Source organism: Balaenoptera acutorostrata, chromosome 2 (assembly GCF_949987535.1).
Source record: "Balaenoptera acutorostrata chromosome 2, mBalAcu1.1, whole genome shotgun sequence".
Classification (NCBI taxonomy): Eukaryota; Metazoa; Chordata; class Mammalia; order Artiodactyla; family Balaenopteridae; genus Balaenoptera; species Balaenoptera acutorostrata.
Window position 1 is genome coordinate 34,061,071 of NC_080065.1, and position 18,252 is coordinate 34,079,322.

The following is an 18,252-nucleotide window of genomic DNA, read 5'->3' on the forward strand; positions in this document are numbered from 1 at the left end:
TTGTAATACTTAATTTAATTATATTTAATGTTATTGCTGATAAGTTTGAGCCTAAGTCATCCATCTCATTCATTGTTTTCTATTTGTCCAGGCTGTTTGATTTCCCATTTACTGTCCTTTCCTCTGCATTAAATTTTTTAATAATTAATTAATTAATTAATTAATGGCTGCGTTGGACCTTTGTTGCTGTGCGGGGGCTTTCTTTAATTGCGTTGAGTGGGCTTCTTATTGCGGTGGCTTCTCTTGTTGCAGAGCACGGGCTCTAGGCGTGCAAGCTTCAGTAGTTGTGGCATGTGGGCTCAGTAGTTGTGGCACATGGGCTTCAGTAGTTGTGGCTCGCAGGCTCTAGAGCACAGGCTCAGTAGTTGTGGCACACAGGCTTAGTTGCTCCACGGCATGTTGGATCTTCTTGGACCAGGGCTCGAATCCGTGTCCCCTGCATTGGCAGGTGGACTCCCAACCACTGCACCACCAGGGAAGTCCCTGCATTAATTTTTTTTTTTTTTTTTTTTTTTTTTTTTTTGGCTGTGTTGGGTCTTCGGTTCGTGCGAGGGCTTTCTCCAGTTGCGGCAAGTGGGGGCCAATCTTCATCGCGGTGCGGGGACCGCTCTTCATCGCGGTGCGCGGGCCTCTCACTATCGCGGCCCCTCCCGTTGCGGGGCACAGGCTCCAGACGCGCAGGCTCAGTAGTTGTGGCTCACGGGCCCAGCCGCTCCGCGGCATGTGGGATCCTCCCAGACCAGGGCTCGAACCCGTGTCCCCTGCATTAGCAGGCAGATTCTCAACCACTGCGCCACCAGGGAAGCCCCTAATTTTTTAATACTATATATTCTCCTCTCAGTTGGCTTGTTAGTGTCTTTTACTGTTCCTTTAGTGGTTACCCTAAAGATTACATCATATATTCTAATGATAGACTGAAATTTTATTAAAAATTAGTACTTTTACCCCTTCCCAGTCAATACAAAGACTTTAGAACATTTACTATATGTAACTACATTTATCCTCTCCTACACTTTTGCAGTTCTTTTCATGTATTTCAATTTTATATATGGGTATGTGTGTGTGTATACATTTTAAATCCCATCAGATATATTATTGTTGTTTTATGAAGTCAGTAGTCATTGAGATTTACTTATATATCCTCCCTTTCTGTTATTTTTCATACCATACTGTGTCTGTATGCTTTTATCTGGGATCATTTTCTTTCTCCCTGAGGGCTCTTTCCGTTAGTATAGTCAGCTGTTGACAAACTCTTTTGGCTTCTATTTTTCGGGAAATTATTTTGTCTTTATTTTTAGTGATCCTATAATTCCATATAGGCAGTTATTTTTTTTTTTTTAATTTTTTTTTTTTTTTAGAAATTCATGGTCTTTTATTTATTTATTTATTTATTTATGACTGTGTTGAGTCCTCGTCTCCGTGCGAGGGCCCTCTCCAGCCGCGGCAAGTGGGGACCACTCTTCATCGCGGTGCGCGGGCCTCTCACCATCGCGGCCTCTCTTGTTGCGGAGCACAGGCTCCAGACGCGCAGGCTCAGCAATTGTGGCTCACGGGCCCAGTCGCTCCGCGGCATGTGGGATCCTCCCAGACCAGGGCTCGAACCTGCGTCCCCTGCATTGGCAGGCAGACTCTCAACCACTGCGCCATCAGGGAAGCCCCTAGGCAGTTATTTTTATTCAGAACTTTGAAGATATCATTGCGTTGTCCTCTGGCTTTTGTTGCTTCTTTGCAAAAGTCTTCCGTTAGTTTTATTTTTACCCTTTTGAAGGAATTTTTTCCCCCCACTCTGGCTGTTTTAAACGTTTTACTTTTGTCTTTAATTTTTCAGCAGTTTTACTATGATATGCCTGGGTGTGGTTTTCTACTATCCTACTGGTGTTATAATACTTACTGAATCTCTGGTTTAGTGTCTTTTATCATTTTTCCAATTTTGACAGTCACCTCTTCACATTTTGCTTCTCACTCCTTCCATTCTGCAATTCCTGTATGAGACCTTTTTACCGTATCTTATGTGTATCTTATGTTTTTTTCTGCATTTTCCATTTTTTCTCACCATGCTTCAATCTAAAAATGATCTTTTAACTGTTAATTCTCTGCTATTAAACCCATCTATTAGTTCTAAATTTCAGTTATGTATTTTTCATTCTAGAATTTCTTCATATTTCTTTTTTATGATTTTCAGTTCTACATATAAGATCTCTACTTTGTCACTTAATTTCTTAATTATAGTTATACAAAATTCTATAGCTAATGAGTTCAATATCTGGTTCTCCCAATTTCTGTGAATCTGGATAAAAATTTCTTTCCTTTCACTAACCTCTAACTGAAATTTAGCATTTCCTTTAATTATGAAAGTAGGCAACAAAGTCACAGGTGTACCTGCAAATTTCAGATGCTTTCATATCACACTACCATTGTTACAGGTATATTGAAAGATATATTGTTTATGATCATCACTGCTTTGAAATTACAGAAGTTATCAGACCTGCCTCTAGGCTTAGTTACTTGACACATTAGTGTAGAAGCTCCATATTATGTCACAAATTTAAAAATATATATATTTTTATAGTTATTTCTTTATGAATGATTTCCATGGTATGTCTGGTGTGGTTTTTTTAATGTGTTTAAAAACATGCTAAGAAGGGCTCCATAGACTTCAGACTATAAAATAGTCCAGGCCAAAAAAGTGGTTCTGTACAGAATAGGTCAGATTGTGTCATTTCTCAGCTCAAAATGCTCTAGTGGGTTTCCTCTCATTTCTTCTAGAGAGAGTAAAACCAAGGTCCTTTTGGTGCCTTACCTGGCCCTCCATGATCTGCACCACCCCACTGGCTGCATTCTGACCTTATCTCCAACTCCTGTTCTTTTTGCTCATTCTACAGCCACATTGGGAACATACCAAGTATTCTCTTGCTGCAGGTCCTTTCTAGTAACTGTTCCCTCTTCTTGGAATACTCTTCCTGAAAATATCTCCATAACCTACTACCTCAGTTACCTGATAAACTATTCAGTCACTTACTTCCTGACCACTCCACTTAAAATATTTATTCCTGCCCCCTTGGTACCTACTATCTGCCTTCTCCATTCTGTTTTTCCCTGTACACTTATCACAGTCTTTCATATTATGTATTTTACATATTTATTAGCTTAGTATTGATTTTGGGAGGGGGTCTTACCATAGGCCTCTGTTACTGGCAGGTTGGACCTTCAGCAATAGTTAGGTCAACTTTGGAGAGTTGTTGTCATTCCCATGCATAACTTTCATCCCTGCTAGCACCACTGTTTCATTTATGAGCCTATTGCATTAAGAGTGGAGTGGACGATGACAAAAGCTAGCTAATGTCAACTGAACTGGCCAACTAACTTTGTCTGCATGGTTGTTCATTGCCTCTTTTAAGGTTGATGCTCTCTGGGGTTAACATGTGATACAAAGAGCTTCATTTTTGGTGTCCACTTTCATATGTCTGTCTATGTGGATCTTCCCCACATCTCCTTTTCTCAGTCTCCTGATCTTTTCTAGGTTTTATCTCTCATCTCCTGGAGAGAGTGTTTCTCACCAATGTAGTTTAGACATTTTGCTCACCTGATATAGTTAACATGCTGTCATGGAGATCATGGACCAGCATGAATTTCTTTGGATTGTCCAGGTTATCCAGGTCCCTTGGGACTATTTTAAGACAAAGGACTAGAAAATTAACATAGCCCTGGTTCAAGCATGTAAATGTATGCTGCTGTTGATTTACATATGAATGTCAACTGCTTTTGGTCTTCCTTCCTAATAGAAGTAGAAACACCTGCTTTAAGGGATCAGTGACTGAATAGCACTTACCTGACAGAGAGCAATAATCCTGTCTTTATGGGCCCTACGGCTTTCAGTCTGTAGTCTTTAATTAGTGATTAATCATCCTCAGCCTTTCATTGTCTTTCTTTTTTGCGCTGACTGCCCCTAGCAATAGCTACCCAGTTCCATAGTCCTTTCAATTACCTCTTTTCCTGTACCTCTCAAATGCCTGAAGTATTGCACCAGCCAGCGCCTTCCCTTTGACCAACAGTTTTAGCAGTTGCATTTGCGCTGCTGCAGCTTATCAGGGACTATGTACCACCAGAGATGGGGTCCTCATTGCTAACCAGTCAGTGACTGACACCACTGGAGTGGACTTCTTAGGTCTACTTTTGCTACCAAGTCTCTCAGGTTAGGTTCCCCCAAAACATTTTGAAGCTTCAGGATTTGCATGTAGGAGGTTTGTTGAGGAGTGCTTCTGGGATCAACCCCTAGGAGAGAAGGTGCAGGGAAACAGCATTAGGAAGATGGAGGAACTGAATTGCCAGGTAGTTGCAACAGCAGCCTCAGCTGATTTCCACAGGGAGATCTGAAGCTGGAATAACCCTTCTGAGATATTCCTGATTGAAACAGAGGGCTGGACCATTTTACTGCACATTGACCAGTCATTGACTGTGGGATGCTTTGGGATGGTAACATAGCCTTGGATGAGGGAGTTCTCTGCAACTCAGGGAAATTCCTGAGAGTTTAGTTGTAAGCCACCAGCAGGCCAAATCCTGGAAGTTTGGGGGAATGAGTACTTCAGTCCTGAAAGAATCCATCTGGGTGGCACACCATAGCATTCACTACAGCCACAATGGCAAGATCACTTTCAGTGGGGTGGTGAGGGTGGAAAGGATACTACAGTGCTAGAGAAATAAGGAAGGAGATGAAAACTTGTTTAGATAGCTTAGCTGTGAAGGGGAGGAGAGAGAGGGAGAGTAGTCAGAAGTTACTGAGGAGACTGGAGAGGGGTGGGATCCAGAATATAGGTAGTAGATATGCCTGGGGCAGGAAGAGGTTCATTTTCACCGTTGTAATCGAACAGAAGAAGCAAGAGAGGCGTTCAGAAGCAGATACATTTATAACAGTAATCAGAGGACGTTGAGGCAGTTCTTATATGTTTCTTCTGGGAAAGAGCAGGAAGAATCAGCAGCTACTGAGGGGGAGTTGTTTGGGTTGAAGATTTAAGGCGAGTAGAGGAGATTTTAATACATTGTGTGGAGAGTGGGAGGAGAGCTTAACAGGGTAGGCACTGGTGTTGAGGGCCCATTTGAGGTTGATGTTCCTGATTTTGTAGAATTAACAATTTGTGGAGTTGTGTGACTTTTTTTCTGACAGTGCTTAATAAGTGAAAGTATAAACATGCTCAGTGTCTTACCAGACTGTCTTTTTTTTTTTTTCATAGCCATCAGATCAAGTCATTACAGTACAGTAACACAGGAGACATGATTCTTGTTGTATCTGGAAGCTCTCAGGCCAAAGTGATTGACAGAGATGGTTTTGAAGTAATGGAGTGTATAAAAGGAGACCAGTATATTGTAGATATGGCCAACACCAAGGTAAGTATGACACAGAATATTTTAGTGAATTTAATTAATTCAGTACACATTTACTAACAACTTGTTGGTGCTGTCATAATTTACCCCAAAAGTTAATGTCTTTTTAAAAATAATTTATTATTTCTTGCAATTTTGTGCATTGACCAGGAAGTTCTTCTGCTTCGTAGTGTCAGCTGGGGCACTAGGATAGTTGTAAAGTCCAAAATGGCCTCACTCTGATGGTTTACAGCTGGTGCTCTCACCAGTGGCATTTCTTTCTCTCTTCCTCTTTCCCCTGCCCCTTCTCTGTCTCTCTCTCTCTCTCATACACACCCCCCACCCCACACACACACATTCTCTCCCTCCAACCCTGCCCCCTTTCTCCTTCCACCTGTCTAGTTTGGGCTTTCTCACAGTGTGGTAGACACTTAGTGTGGTTTGACTTGCTGCTTGGTGACTAGGTTCCATGAAGGATGAACATGGGAACTTCAGATTCCTTAAGGTCTGGTGTTGAGTCTTACACAGCATCATAGGACCAGCCCAAACTCGGGGAGAGAGGAGATAGACCTCACCCTTTGGTAGGTGAATGGCAAGATCACATTGTAAAGTATCATGTGGGTTGGGAGATATGAATGCAGCCATCTTTTGAAATACAGTCTACCACAAACCTACTATGTACTACGCTTTAGGACAAGAATGAAAGAGGGTCTCATCAATCTTTTTATGTAAAGGCTTTTAGTGGTATAATGATTTTTTTTTTTTTAGAGGATAGCTTTTTTTTATTTTTTTAATTTAATTTTTAAAAAATTTTTATTTATGTATTTATTTATTTATTTATGGCTGTGTTGGGTCTTGGTTTCTGTGCGAGGGCTTTCTCTACTTGCGGCAAGTGGGGGCCACTCTTCATCGCGGTGCGCGGGCCTCTCACTATCGCGGCCTCTCTTGTTGCGGACGGAGCACAGGCTCCAGACGCGCAGGCTCAGCAATTGTGGCTCACGGGCCTAGTCGCTCCGTGGCATGTGGGATCTTCCCAGATCAGGGCTCGAACCTGTGTCCCCTGCATTGGCAGGCAGATTCTCAACCACTGCGCCACCAGGGAAGCCCCTAATGATATTTTAAAATTAATGTATATTAAATATCAATTAACTATAGTCCCAATAATGCTATGAAACGTAATGGCTTATTTATAATTGCTAACATATATATGGGTTGGCTGCTCTTGCCTGGGCTTGGCTCCAAGCTGCAGATAGAGTGTAGGTTTGTTCCGTGTGACTCTGTTCCTCCTTGTACCAACAGACTACCTGAGGGCATGTTTTTCTTATGGTGATGGCAGAAATTCAAGAAGGAAACTCCAACTCTGAAAGCATATTTCAAACCATTGCTCATATCATGTCCACGAACATTCCACTGACCAAAGCAAGTCGCATGACCATGAGTAACATCTGGTCTGTAGTGAGAGGAGCTGCAGTACCACATGTCAGAGGTTGTGGATACAGGGAGGGGTGATGGATTGGGAACAATAATGCAATTTTTAATTTAGTGACCACACTGTGCAGCACTTTGTGCATTCTGGATTTTAAAAGGTTTTTATTATGCATTATATCAAGTCTACCACTGTATGAGTGGAAATTAAGACTTTATGTAGTTTTTATATGTTGTAATACTTCTCTAAGTAAATCTCTCCTATACATAAATAAAAACGATTTAAAGATATGTTAAAGTGTCAGGGCATGTGGTTGATGTAGAATTTTGAGCCTTCATTTGAATTCTGATTTTCACTCTTTCTTCCCCTCCTATCTAGTACCTTCTTCTAGTACCTTTGGGTTGTGCCTAAGTCAACATCTTACATGAGATTTGATTATCTAAGAAAATACACTCCATCCTCATTATTTGTGGTTTCTGTATTTGCAAGCTCACCTACTTGCTAAAACTTTTTTGTAACCCCAAAAATCAATACTCACAGCACTTTCATGGTACTTTCCAGACACGCGTCTGGCACAGAGTGGCAAAAAAGCATTTGAGCAAGGCGATGCTCCACCTTCTTGTTTCAGTTCTCATGCTGTAATCAAGTGTCCTTTTGGGTCTATTTAGTGCTGCATTTTTCTTATTTTTGTGCTTTTTGTTGGTGATCTTGCTGTTTAAAATGGCCCCCAGGGCTGAATTGCTGTAGTCCTGTCAAGTGTTACCTAAGTTCAAGAAAGTCTTTAATGTGCCTTATAGAGAAAATACATGTGTTAGATAAGCTTCATTCAGGAAAGAGTTATAGTGCTGTTGGCTATGAGTTCATTGTTAATGACTCAACTATATATGTTAAATAAAAGATGTCCTTAAACACAAACATACATAAAACAAAGTTATGTATTGATTGGTTGACAAAAATGTGACCAGAGACTTGCAGTAATCTAATCCTGTATTTGATAATTCAGTGTTTGCAGAACTTTGTAGACCATAACTGCTGCGAGTAATGAGAATTGACTGTAATCTATTTTAGGTGCTGTAGTTGAGCTATTGGAATAAATTAATACAGTGTGTTTCAAACTGCCCTCTGCTGAAGCCTAGTGAAATGCCTCTTAATCCTAATTAGATCACAGTCTCATGCCTTTCCTTTTGTTTATTGACTGTTTATTGAGTGTCCAGTGTGTGTTAGACGATTCAAACAGCATTCAAATATAATTTAAACATAAGGCTATATGCAATTATATTGTAGTGGTGGTTTGAATAGTGTTTTTTCCCCCCACGTATTCCACTAGAGTTTCTCTCCCCTCATCTTAAAATCATTGCCCTGAGGATTCCACCAAAGATGTTGTTTTGAGGGTGATGGTGATAAGGAAATAAAGCAGATAGGGCTCCAGATCAATCTCCCTATCTTAAACTCAAATAGTTCTGTTTTTATTGTTTTATTTGAAGATTTTGGGAATCTAAAACTTTATTTAAACAATGGGTTTGTGGAAATGAAAGCTTTAAAAACTCTTATTTAACTTATTCTTTTTTAGTTTATGGTTACCATAGACAATTTTGCTTAAATAATATGAGGAAGAGAAGTTTTTGCCAGTTTCTAAGCTCTTAATGATTTCAGCCGCTCAGGGCTTCTTACATTATAAAAAGACTAAGACTTTGTGGATTTAGGTTTTAGCCAAGAAAGGTTCAAGAAGAAAGAAATCTGGTTGGTTCTGTATCTGGCTGTTTCTGCAGTTTCAGAAATATATATATATTTGTTTCAGAAATATATATATATATTTATATAAATATATATATATTACATATAGTAAGATTATTGGGAAAGTAGGACGAGGGTGGATAAACAAATCTATGTAGAAATGTAGGAAATTAAAGTATTAAGTTAATTACCAATATGCAAAAAACAACCGTATATTGTAACTAAATATTATAACTCTCCCAATCTTGTCTAATATTATCTCTACTTTGATTTCAAAATCATGGTTAATATTTACTCTCTCCATTTTCCAGAAGCAAATATAATTAACTATTTGTTTAGGAAACATTACTTGTAACTTTATTGTAGTCTTTGGCTTGAGTGATGGGTTTTAGAAATGCAAGAATTATTATTTGAAAGAAGCAGATTTCATGGGATACTTTTTCTTAACTTCTAAGCTTCTTTTCTGATTCCAAGAGTAATTATTAACTTGTGGCTTTACTGGAAAGTTCAACAAGTAGAACATTAAAGGAAACTATTAAATATATCTGATCTATTATGATAAAATATTATGTGCTTCAAACATAAACAGGCCTTTCTAATTATATTATTAAATTGTTATATCGTTAGATTTTTATCTCTAATCTTTGTGTCTCTGTGTGTATGTGTATATTTCTTTTTAATGTGTACCTATAGTGGTACAGAATTTTTTTTCTGTTATATACTGCAACACAATGCATTACAGGGAGAGTATTTACATTTATACCTTTTAAAAATAGTTTATTGGGTTTCTAACAGTAATTCTTATTGACTATTAAAAATTTGGAAAATAAAGAAAGAAAAAATACTCATAATTCTACTACCCAAATATAATCACTATTAAGATGTCAATTTCTGTATTTTTTCCTTTATGCATCTGAAAAACATTTTTTCTGATCACACCAGAACCTTTACATCAGTTATTGTTTGGAGGCACGTTTTACATGTTCTGCAGTCTTGGGATTGTATGCCAGTGCCTCAGGGCCTGTAGTGGGGGTGGAATGAGAGGCCTTAGAGTGTGAGTGAGGGGCAGCAGGCCTCCTCCTTCAGCCAGAGAAGCTCCAATTTTGTCTGTTTTATGTGTTGGAGTTCTCTATAAGTTATCCTTTGAAAATCAGGTTCTGCTATGTCTTTAAAATATGAAGGTCACTGATCTGGGGTTCATGGGATTTATTGGTTATATTATCTGGGAAATGGGGCATTACTTCTTCAGGTTTAAGTCATTAGGAAAGTAGGACAAGGATAAACAGGAATCAGCCCTTAAACCGTTCAAAAGCATGCTTTAAAAACTGTAGTTACATTGTCATCTAAAACTTATTTATTCTAAACGAGAATGTTAGTACATTGCTTCCAATCAGAGAGTGTTTTTCTTTTTTTTCTGTTCTTTTTTTTTTTGACCGCGCCCTGCAGCATGTGGGATCTTAGTTCTCCACCAAGGATCAAACCTGCGCCCCCTGCAGTGGAAGTGCGGAGTCTTAACCACTGGACCGCCAGGGAAGTCCCAGAGAGTGTTTTTCTCTATTACTTTAAACTCTTAGACACATCCTTTGCCTTCAGCCTCTTTCTTTTTCAACATTAAAACAGTTCTGTGCCATTTATTTCATAATTACTTGGCTAAAGTGGGAGGGGACAGGCTCAGGGGACACCAGAATTCTTGAATATTTTAGTGGGCCATCTCTCTGTGAGTGTACTTTAATTATGGAGATTAGAAGCTTTATAAAGAATTCTGGGAAAAAGGTATTTTCAAATGCTGTATTTATATTTGAATAGTACATGTAGTTATTCTGATATCCAGCCACTCCAGAAAATTGCCCTTATTATTTGGAGATGAAGTATTTTAGGCATGTCCTTTTAATGGTAAATATTGTTTCATAGGAGTAAAATATTGTAAACTGTGAATTCTAGGTATATTTTTATTTCCTTAAGCATTTGTAACTGATGGTTTTAACTGCAAATATAAACTCTAAAAAATGCAGTGATTTAAAGTACATTGTGTTTCTTTGCAATTTCTGAATATTTCCAGAGCTTTTTATCTAATAGAAACTCCATAACACTGGTTTATATCCTTTTGACATATCCCCATCATTTGGGGGGTACTTTCTTACATTCTGGCACAAGAAAAGATCCTGGCTCACCTTGTACTTTTCTGTTCTGATTTCTCTAGCATTCCATGGCTCTTTTGAATAGGGAATTCTGTTTACAAATCAGCATCTGGGCACTGGATATGTTCATTGCTGCTGAGGTGTTAATGCTTCTAGACTCTTTCAGAAGACAGAGCTGGGGCTGGGAGGATAAACCAACCAACCAAAAAATAAAATATATTAAAAAATCATGAGTTCACCCTGATATATCCAATGCTAATCCAACTTCCTAGCCTTTCCCCATTCCATATTTGTATTTCACTTCTCCAGTGAGAAACTTGGCCTCCAACATCACCAGTATATTTTCTCATTTCTTCAATGGTATAGTCCATAGAAAGTAATTTCAGAATTGCTACACACACAGTCCTTGTGGGAAGAATTCTAAGAAGGCACCCAAGGTTCCCTGCCCCTCCCCTTGAGTGTGGATGTGACCAATGACTATGATGAGATACTTCTGTGTTGAGGTTATATTGTCTGGCACAGTTGTCTTTAAGAAAGGAAGATTATCTTCAGTGCATCCTGCCTAATCAGATGAGCCCTTAAAAGGGATTGGGCTCTTCCTGGCAAAAAAGGATTTTAAAATTCGAGGGATTTGACTCAAGGGGGATTCTCTGTTCAAGGCTTTGAAGATGCAGGCAGAACCTGAGTGATGAAGTTGGATGCATAGCTATAGCCAAGGAGATTTCCAAGCAAAATGTTGAAAGTACTGCCTGGTTTCTTCTTGCTACTTATAATAAAATATGAGAGAAAAAAGGTAAACTGAGAGAAGTCTTGTCAAAAAGGAACGAGTACTAGATGATTTAGTTAATTTTGAACCTATCCAGATGGCAAAGAATGTTAAAATGAAGAAATTGCTTCTGAAAGTGTGGCATAGAGGAAAAAGCCCAGGGTGTGGCTATATAACCTTTTGCTAAAACCTCAGAAAGATCAAAAGGTCAGAATATTCAGTCACACTAAAGACTCTTTCAAGAAATGAAGCATGTGCCTCACAGATTTTCTCAAACAAACCAGGTGACCTCTAGGAAGCTTAAGGAGGTTATTTCTTAGCCATTTCAGCAAGGGCTATGGATAAAGAAGGGATTTTTTTTCCCCTATTCTTTTTTTTTTAATTTTTATTGGAGTATAGTTGACTTACAATGTGTTAGTTTCAGGTGTACAGGAAAGTGAATCAGTTGCACATATACAATATCTACTCTTTTTTAGATTCTTTTCCCATATAGGCCATTACAGAGTATTGAGTAGAGTTCCCTGTGTTATATAGTAGGTCCTTATTAGTTATCTATTTTATATATGGTAGTGTGTATATGTCAAAAAGAGATTGTTTTTGCAAAGATTTTGGGGCATGGCTTTGTCTAATTCAGATTCAACAAGAGAAAGGTTTTCATTTGCTGGCTTTGAAGGTGAAGGAATCCATGTGGCAAGGACACAGCCTCTAGATGCTGAGAGCAGCCCCCAGCTGACAGATGCAATGAAGTAGGCATCTTAGTCCTGCACCCACAGGAAGTTGGATTCTGCCAGCAACCTGAATGAACTTGGAAACAAATGCTTCCCCAGAGCCTCCAGAAGGAAGCCCTACCGACATCCTGATTTTAGTCTATGAGACCCTGAGCAGAAAATTCAGACTTCTGGATTGTGACTGGACTTCTGACCCCCAAAACTGTTAGCTAATACATTGGAGTTGTTTTAAGCCCCTAAGTTTGTGGTAATTTGTTACACAGCAGTAGAAAACTAACACAGTTCTGCAAATACCAAACATACTAAGTAATTATGAAAGTTCCCAAGGAGGTGGTAGTGATAGAGATCAAACATAAGAGCAGGAATTAGCTTTGAGTGGGAGAAGGGAATTTATTTACACTGGGAATGGAGGGATAAGGATGGGCTCATGTGCAGGTACATTTATAGGTGGTGAGCCTTAGATAGGCAGTTGAAGGTATCACCATGTAGTCACAGGGTCATTTCCTAGTTTTGTGTTAGGAGATGTTGGGATGAGGCCTTATGTAGGACAGTGAAGGCTTAGAATAGCTATTGATGACGTGAGAGAAAAATTGCTGGAAGAATTGTGGGAGCATTAATGGCCACCAAATCTAAATTTGTAGATAGTCATTCGGCACATTCGTATGATATCCCTGAGTCTATTCATGAGCCCGAGGTGTTTGAATGGAGTACAATGATGAGGAGGAGGGAGTTTTTCCATAATAAAAGTTGTTCATTATAGGTACAGCAAAAGGACACTCAGGTTTATGCTGAGTGATTGGTTGAAATTTAGGATGTTGAAAAGAAAGTTCTTGATTTCAGAAAAGGAACCATTTGTGGACAGAGTTAGCCATAGTTGGGGCTGCTGAAATATCTTAGAAGAGGTCATTGGAGTTGAGTAGATCAAAGAAGAATGAATTGATCTCTTTGATATCTTCAAATGGATTTTAAAATTGCTCAGGAATTAGAAAGATTTGGACTTCAGAGTCCTTGATTCCTAGAAGTAAATGACTAAGAGTGTGATGGATTAAAACAGGGGTCAGCAGGCTGTAGCCTGTGGTCCAAATCCAGCCTGCAACCTGTTTTTTGTAAATAAAAGTTTACTGAAACACAGCCATGCCCATTCATTTACTGTTGTCTATGACTGCTTTTGTGCTTTCAGCGGTAGAATTTGGGTAGTTGCCTCAAAGACCATGTGGCCAGAAAGCCTAAAATAGTTACTATGTAGTCCATTAGAGAAGAAGTTTGCCACCTCCCCAAATCAAGCTATGAACGTTTTCTCCAGCAAAATATACAGACACAAAATCTTGCTGGCAACTTCAGGAAGTTTGGTGATTCCTGAAAGCCCCTGAATAGACTTTGGTTAAGAAGAACTTTTGGATTAAAGCTCAAGGTATATTCCCTGATGCATTTCATCTCTTCATAGGAGTTGCTTCTGTTAGTAAGCTCACCATGCCAAAGACATGGGTACTTTCATTTTTGTGGGTGACAGAGCCTCACTTCATTCAGTGACTACAAATGGTGCTGCGGCGAGGCAGCTATTTTACAGCTTTTGTCATGAGGCTGCCACGGGGGTATGGACTGACAAGTATTGATCAGCACACCTCTGTGTGTGTGTGTGTGTGTGTGTGTGCGCGCGCGTGTGTGTTAGAGGAAACCAATAGTCGTCGTGGTTTGATAATGTCCTCTCTGTATGCAAAGTTTAGCATATTATGAGAAACAAATAGATGTTTCATTCTTTCTACTAGGCTCTTTCCAGTTAAGGCTGTTAAATAAAGGAGGGAAAAAAATTTTTTTTTTCCAGGGCTGCCTGCCTATGTTTAGATAAAGGAGAAAGAGAGAAAACCTAGTTTATTTGATGAAAAAGTGTTTTAGTCACTGACTCTTCTTGAATAGGTGTCACTTAAAAAATTTTTCCACTAATGTTAGCCGTGGTACTGAATCTGTTTAGTTCCATTTAAGAATCCTTAGTTGAACTTCATTTTTTGTTATGACTAATTTTCGTCACTGTTTTAACACAAGGGTACTTAACATTCCCATTGCCTTTGTCATACTCTTGTCTTTACAAACAAGAAACAACATTCATAGTCTTTTAGATTTCTTCAGTTTAACTTACTATTTGTGTTCATATTCTGTGTATTCAACAACTAAGGTGACCACATTTTATAATAGTGTTCTATGTAATAGGGATCATCTTCTTTTGGTCCTCTTAGAACTATCCTTTATATTTCAAGATGCTATTTCAACTCTAATCAACAAATATCAGTAGAAGACCTGTTTTCTGGAGCCTGCCTTCAAGACCTGTACGGGCTGGGTCAGCTGTGGGGTTGTTGTTATGGCAAAGCATAGGAAGTGGGATTCTAAGAACTGGACTGAGCAGCACCCATTGCGCTGAGAATGGGTGAATCGCTGAGTCTGGGAGTGGGAGCGGAAGATGGTAAACTAGGAACTGACTGGGAGGTAAGCAGGCTCCACATTAGATTAAGAGGCCAGGCGGAGATGTCAGTGGAGGTGGAGCTGAGCTAAGCAGAGCGGGAGAATGAAGGTGTGGAGTAGTGTGCAAGACTGGGGAAGCCAAGGCAGTTTAGGATCTAAGTCCCTGAAGGTAGGGCATGTCTTGGGGTTATTGGGGTGTTCTGTTGCAAATCATGAGCTGTTTTCCCAGAGGCAGATATTTAATGGGGTGAAACTAGATCAGGTACCTATTTACTGCTTGGTATTAGAAATTCTTTTTTTTTCTTAAATAAGCAAAGACTGGCAAATTTCTATTTTGGAAAGAGATTAATGGGATCCCTGACAGTCCTGTGATTTTACCCTATGAGCCAGTTTAATTACTATCTTTTAGTACCTTCGGTGCACAGAATTGAGGGGAACCTAACTCACTTATCTGTTCATGGCGCCCACCCATCATGCCATTCATATCTGGTGGTCAGTTCTCATAATACTGTAACTCTCAGCAGTGTTTGACACAGTTGATTATTCTCTCCTTCTTGAAATGTCTTCTTTACTTCCCCCTTTCCCTCTCATTGCACATCTGTTCCATTGGCAAAACATGTTTTACCTACAAAGCTTTATGAATAAAGCTGCTATTAACATTGACATGTAGATAATTTTGAAATTGGAAAGTGTGAATCCTTCAACTTTGTTCCTTCTTTTCATATTATTATTATTTTTTTAAAATTTTTCATTTATTTATTTTATTTATTTATTTATGGCTGTGTTGGGTCTTCGTTTCTGTGCGAGGGCTTTTCTCTAATTGCGGCAAGTGGGGGCCACTCTTCATCGTGGTGCACGGGCCTCTCACTATCGCGACCTCTCTTGTTGCGGAGCACAGGCTCCAGATGCGCAGGCTCAGTAGTTGTGGCTCACGGGCTTAGTTGCTCCGCGGCATGTGGGATCTTCCCAGACCAGGGCTCGAACCCGTGTCCCCTGCATTGGCAGGCAGATTCTCAACCACTGCGCCACCAGGGAAGCCCTCATATTATTTTTAAAAATTAATTTATTTATTCTTGGCTGCATTAGGTCTTCATTGCTGCGTGCAGGCTTTCTCTAGTTGTGGCAAGTGGGGGCTACTCTTCATTGCGGTGCACGGGCTTCTCATTTCAGTGGCTTCTCTTGCTGCGGAGCACAGGCTCTAGGCACACGGGCTTCAGTAGTTGTGGCACACAGGCTCAGTAGTTGTGGCTCGCGGGCTCTAGAGCACAGGCTCAGTAGTTGTGGCACACGGGCTTAGTTGCTTTGTGCCATGTGGGATGTTCCCAGACCAGGGCTCGAACCCGTGTCCCCTGCGTTGGCAGGAGGATTCTTAACCACTGTGCCACCAGGAAGGTCCTCATGATTATTCTTAAATTAATATTTCTTGAAATAATAAAATAATAAGAATAAAATAATAATAAGTATCCTTGAAATAATAAAATGATTCTTGAAATTTTTTGTTATTCTTTTAATTTCCATGTGAATTAGTTCTCTTAGTTTTCTTTCATCTTAGAATGTCTTTATTTCACCTTCACTTCTGAAGTACATTTTCTGTACATTTAACTTGACAGTATTTTTCTCTCAGTACTTTAAAAGTGTTGTTCCACTGTCTTCTGGCTTTCATTAGTTTGTTTTTTGTTTTTAGTTCATTTTGTTTGGCATTCACTGAGGTTCTTAGATCTGTAAGTTTACATTTTTCACCACTTTGGGGAAATTTTTAGCCATTATTTCTTCAAAAATTTTTTGCACATATCTCTCTTCTTTCTGAATCTTATATAACATGAATACTAAATCTTTTGATATTGTCTAATATTATTGTCTCTGCTCATTTTTTCCCTATTCTTTTTTCTTCCTATGGTTTAGATTGAATTATTTCTATTGACCTGTCTTCAAGTTCACTGACTCTGTCCTTTGATGTATCCATTCTACTATTGGGCCCCTCCAGTGAATTTTTAATTTCCATTATTGTATTTTTCAGTACAACCATTTTAAAAAATTAGTCTGTTTTTCTTTGCTGAGCATGTCTATCTTTGCATTTGTTTCAAAAGTGTTTGCTTTCCCTTTTTGTATCATGATTGTAAACACTGATTTAAAGTAATTTTCTGAGAATTCTAACATTTGGATCATCTTGTGGTTGGCATCTTTTGTCTTATTTCTTGAGAGTTGGTTAGATTTTCCTGGTTCTTTGTATGTTAAATTTTGGATTGTATCCTTGACACTTTGAATACTGTGTTATGAGATTCTGACTCCTGTCTAAAACTTCTGGAGAATGCTAGAGGTTTTTTTTGCTTATGTGAATATGTGGTTTCTTTTTAGCTGACAGTCAATTTGATTAGTTTGAGACTGTATGTCCTGACCTGACTTCTGTGAGCTGTTTTTACTTCCAGTATTGGTTTAATTTCCAAAGCCTTTATGCCTCTGTATGCTATTCTGGTTTGTCTCGTGTGTGTTACCCAGGAGTCTGTGTGGAACCTTGATGGTAGTCTGCACCATCTTGAGATCTCAGTGCTTTTCTTCAGTTGATTCTCACAGGTTTTACATATATGTACCTCAGGAGTGAGCTCAGGACTTTTTGTACAGATTTAGATGATATTTTTCTCTAGCTTTCTTATTTCTTAAGCCCATAATTTTCCCTTTCCCCTCTGTTTTCGGAAGTTTTCTGTTCTGGTGTTCTTGCTGGAAAACCAGAGACTTACTCTTTTTGTGCTATGTAGCAGTTCCTATAACTGGGTATGCCTCTGGGCAAAGCTGGAATGGGATGGGGAAATCAAATTTTACCTACCCCTCAGCAGCTGCTTCTATGAGTTGGTGGGAAAATAGAGTGCTGCTAGTCTGTGTTGGCATTATCCCAATGTAAAGCATAGAGTATCAGAAGGGTTCTGTCCTACAAATGCTACTGTATGGTTGGAAGGCTTAGGCTTACTTTGTTGCTAATGTTGGCCTAGTAGAGGGCATGGAACATCAAAAGTGTTCTACCCCATTGAGGTTGCTGTCCTTGCTGCTTTTGGGTCAGGGGAGGAGATGCCATGCTTCTTTGTTGCTGGCCCTTCCCTGGTGTAGGGTCAGGAGAGCCAATAGATATCCTCCCCGAAGGGCTTCTCCTGTCACTAGGGAGAGGGCAGTTACTGTTTTGTTGCTGGCAGTCATCTGCTGTAATCGCCTCACAGGGCCACTGCAGCTGGTTGGGAGGATGAGAAGTGCCACCTCAGAGCCACTGCTTGCCTGGTGTGAAAAGGAGGCAGTCAGTAGTTCTTTGGCCTGTAAAGGCTACTTCCATTTCTGGTACCAGCACTGAGGGGAGACCGGCAGCTTTGTTCCTTGTGCTTGCCTGGCATAGGGTAGGTCAGGTCACAAGAGCTTTGTCTCCCAGGTCCTTCACTACTCTCCCTACCCACCACCCCTACCCTCTGGAGATTGCAACCTTTTCTTGGAACCCCATCTATCTGCTCTTGCTCTCAGTTGTCAATGTGGGCTGCCCCAGAGCCTATGTTGGGAAGTGAGAAGGCAAAAAACATCCCCAGGAAACTCATCACCTCACTGCTCCTTGGGACCTGGGTTCTGTATCCTTTTTGCTTGATCTTATCTACTATTCAGTGTCTTCTGCCAGTA

General features: G+C 39.7%; 1 protein-coding gene across 3 annotated transcripts in view; it reads left to right on the forward strand.

Moving 5' to 3' along the window:
- WDR70 (WD repeat domain 70) overlaps positions 1–18,252 on the forward strand; it is a 322,311-nt gene that overhangs the window by 98,039 nt on the left and 206,020 nt on the right. For all 3 annotated transcript variants that reach the window (XM_057540877.1, XM_007192190.3, XM_057540878.1), the window contains exon 8: positions 5,229–5,382. In XM_057540877.1, coding sequence (XP_057396860.1) covers positions 5,229–5,382 — 154 coding nt within the window. The remainder of the gene's footprint in view (positions 1–5,228; positions 5,383–18,252) is intronic.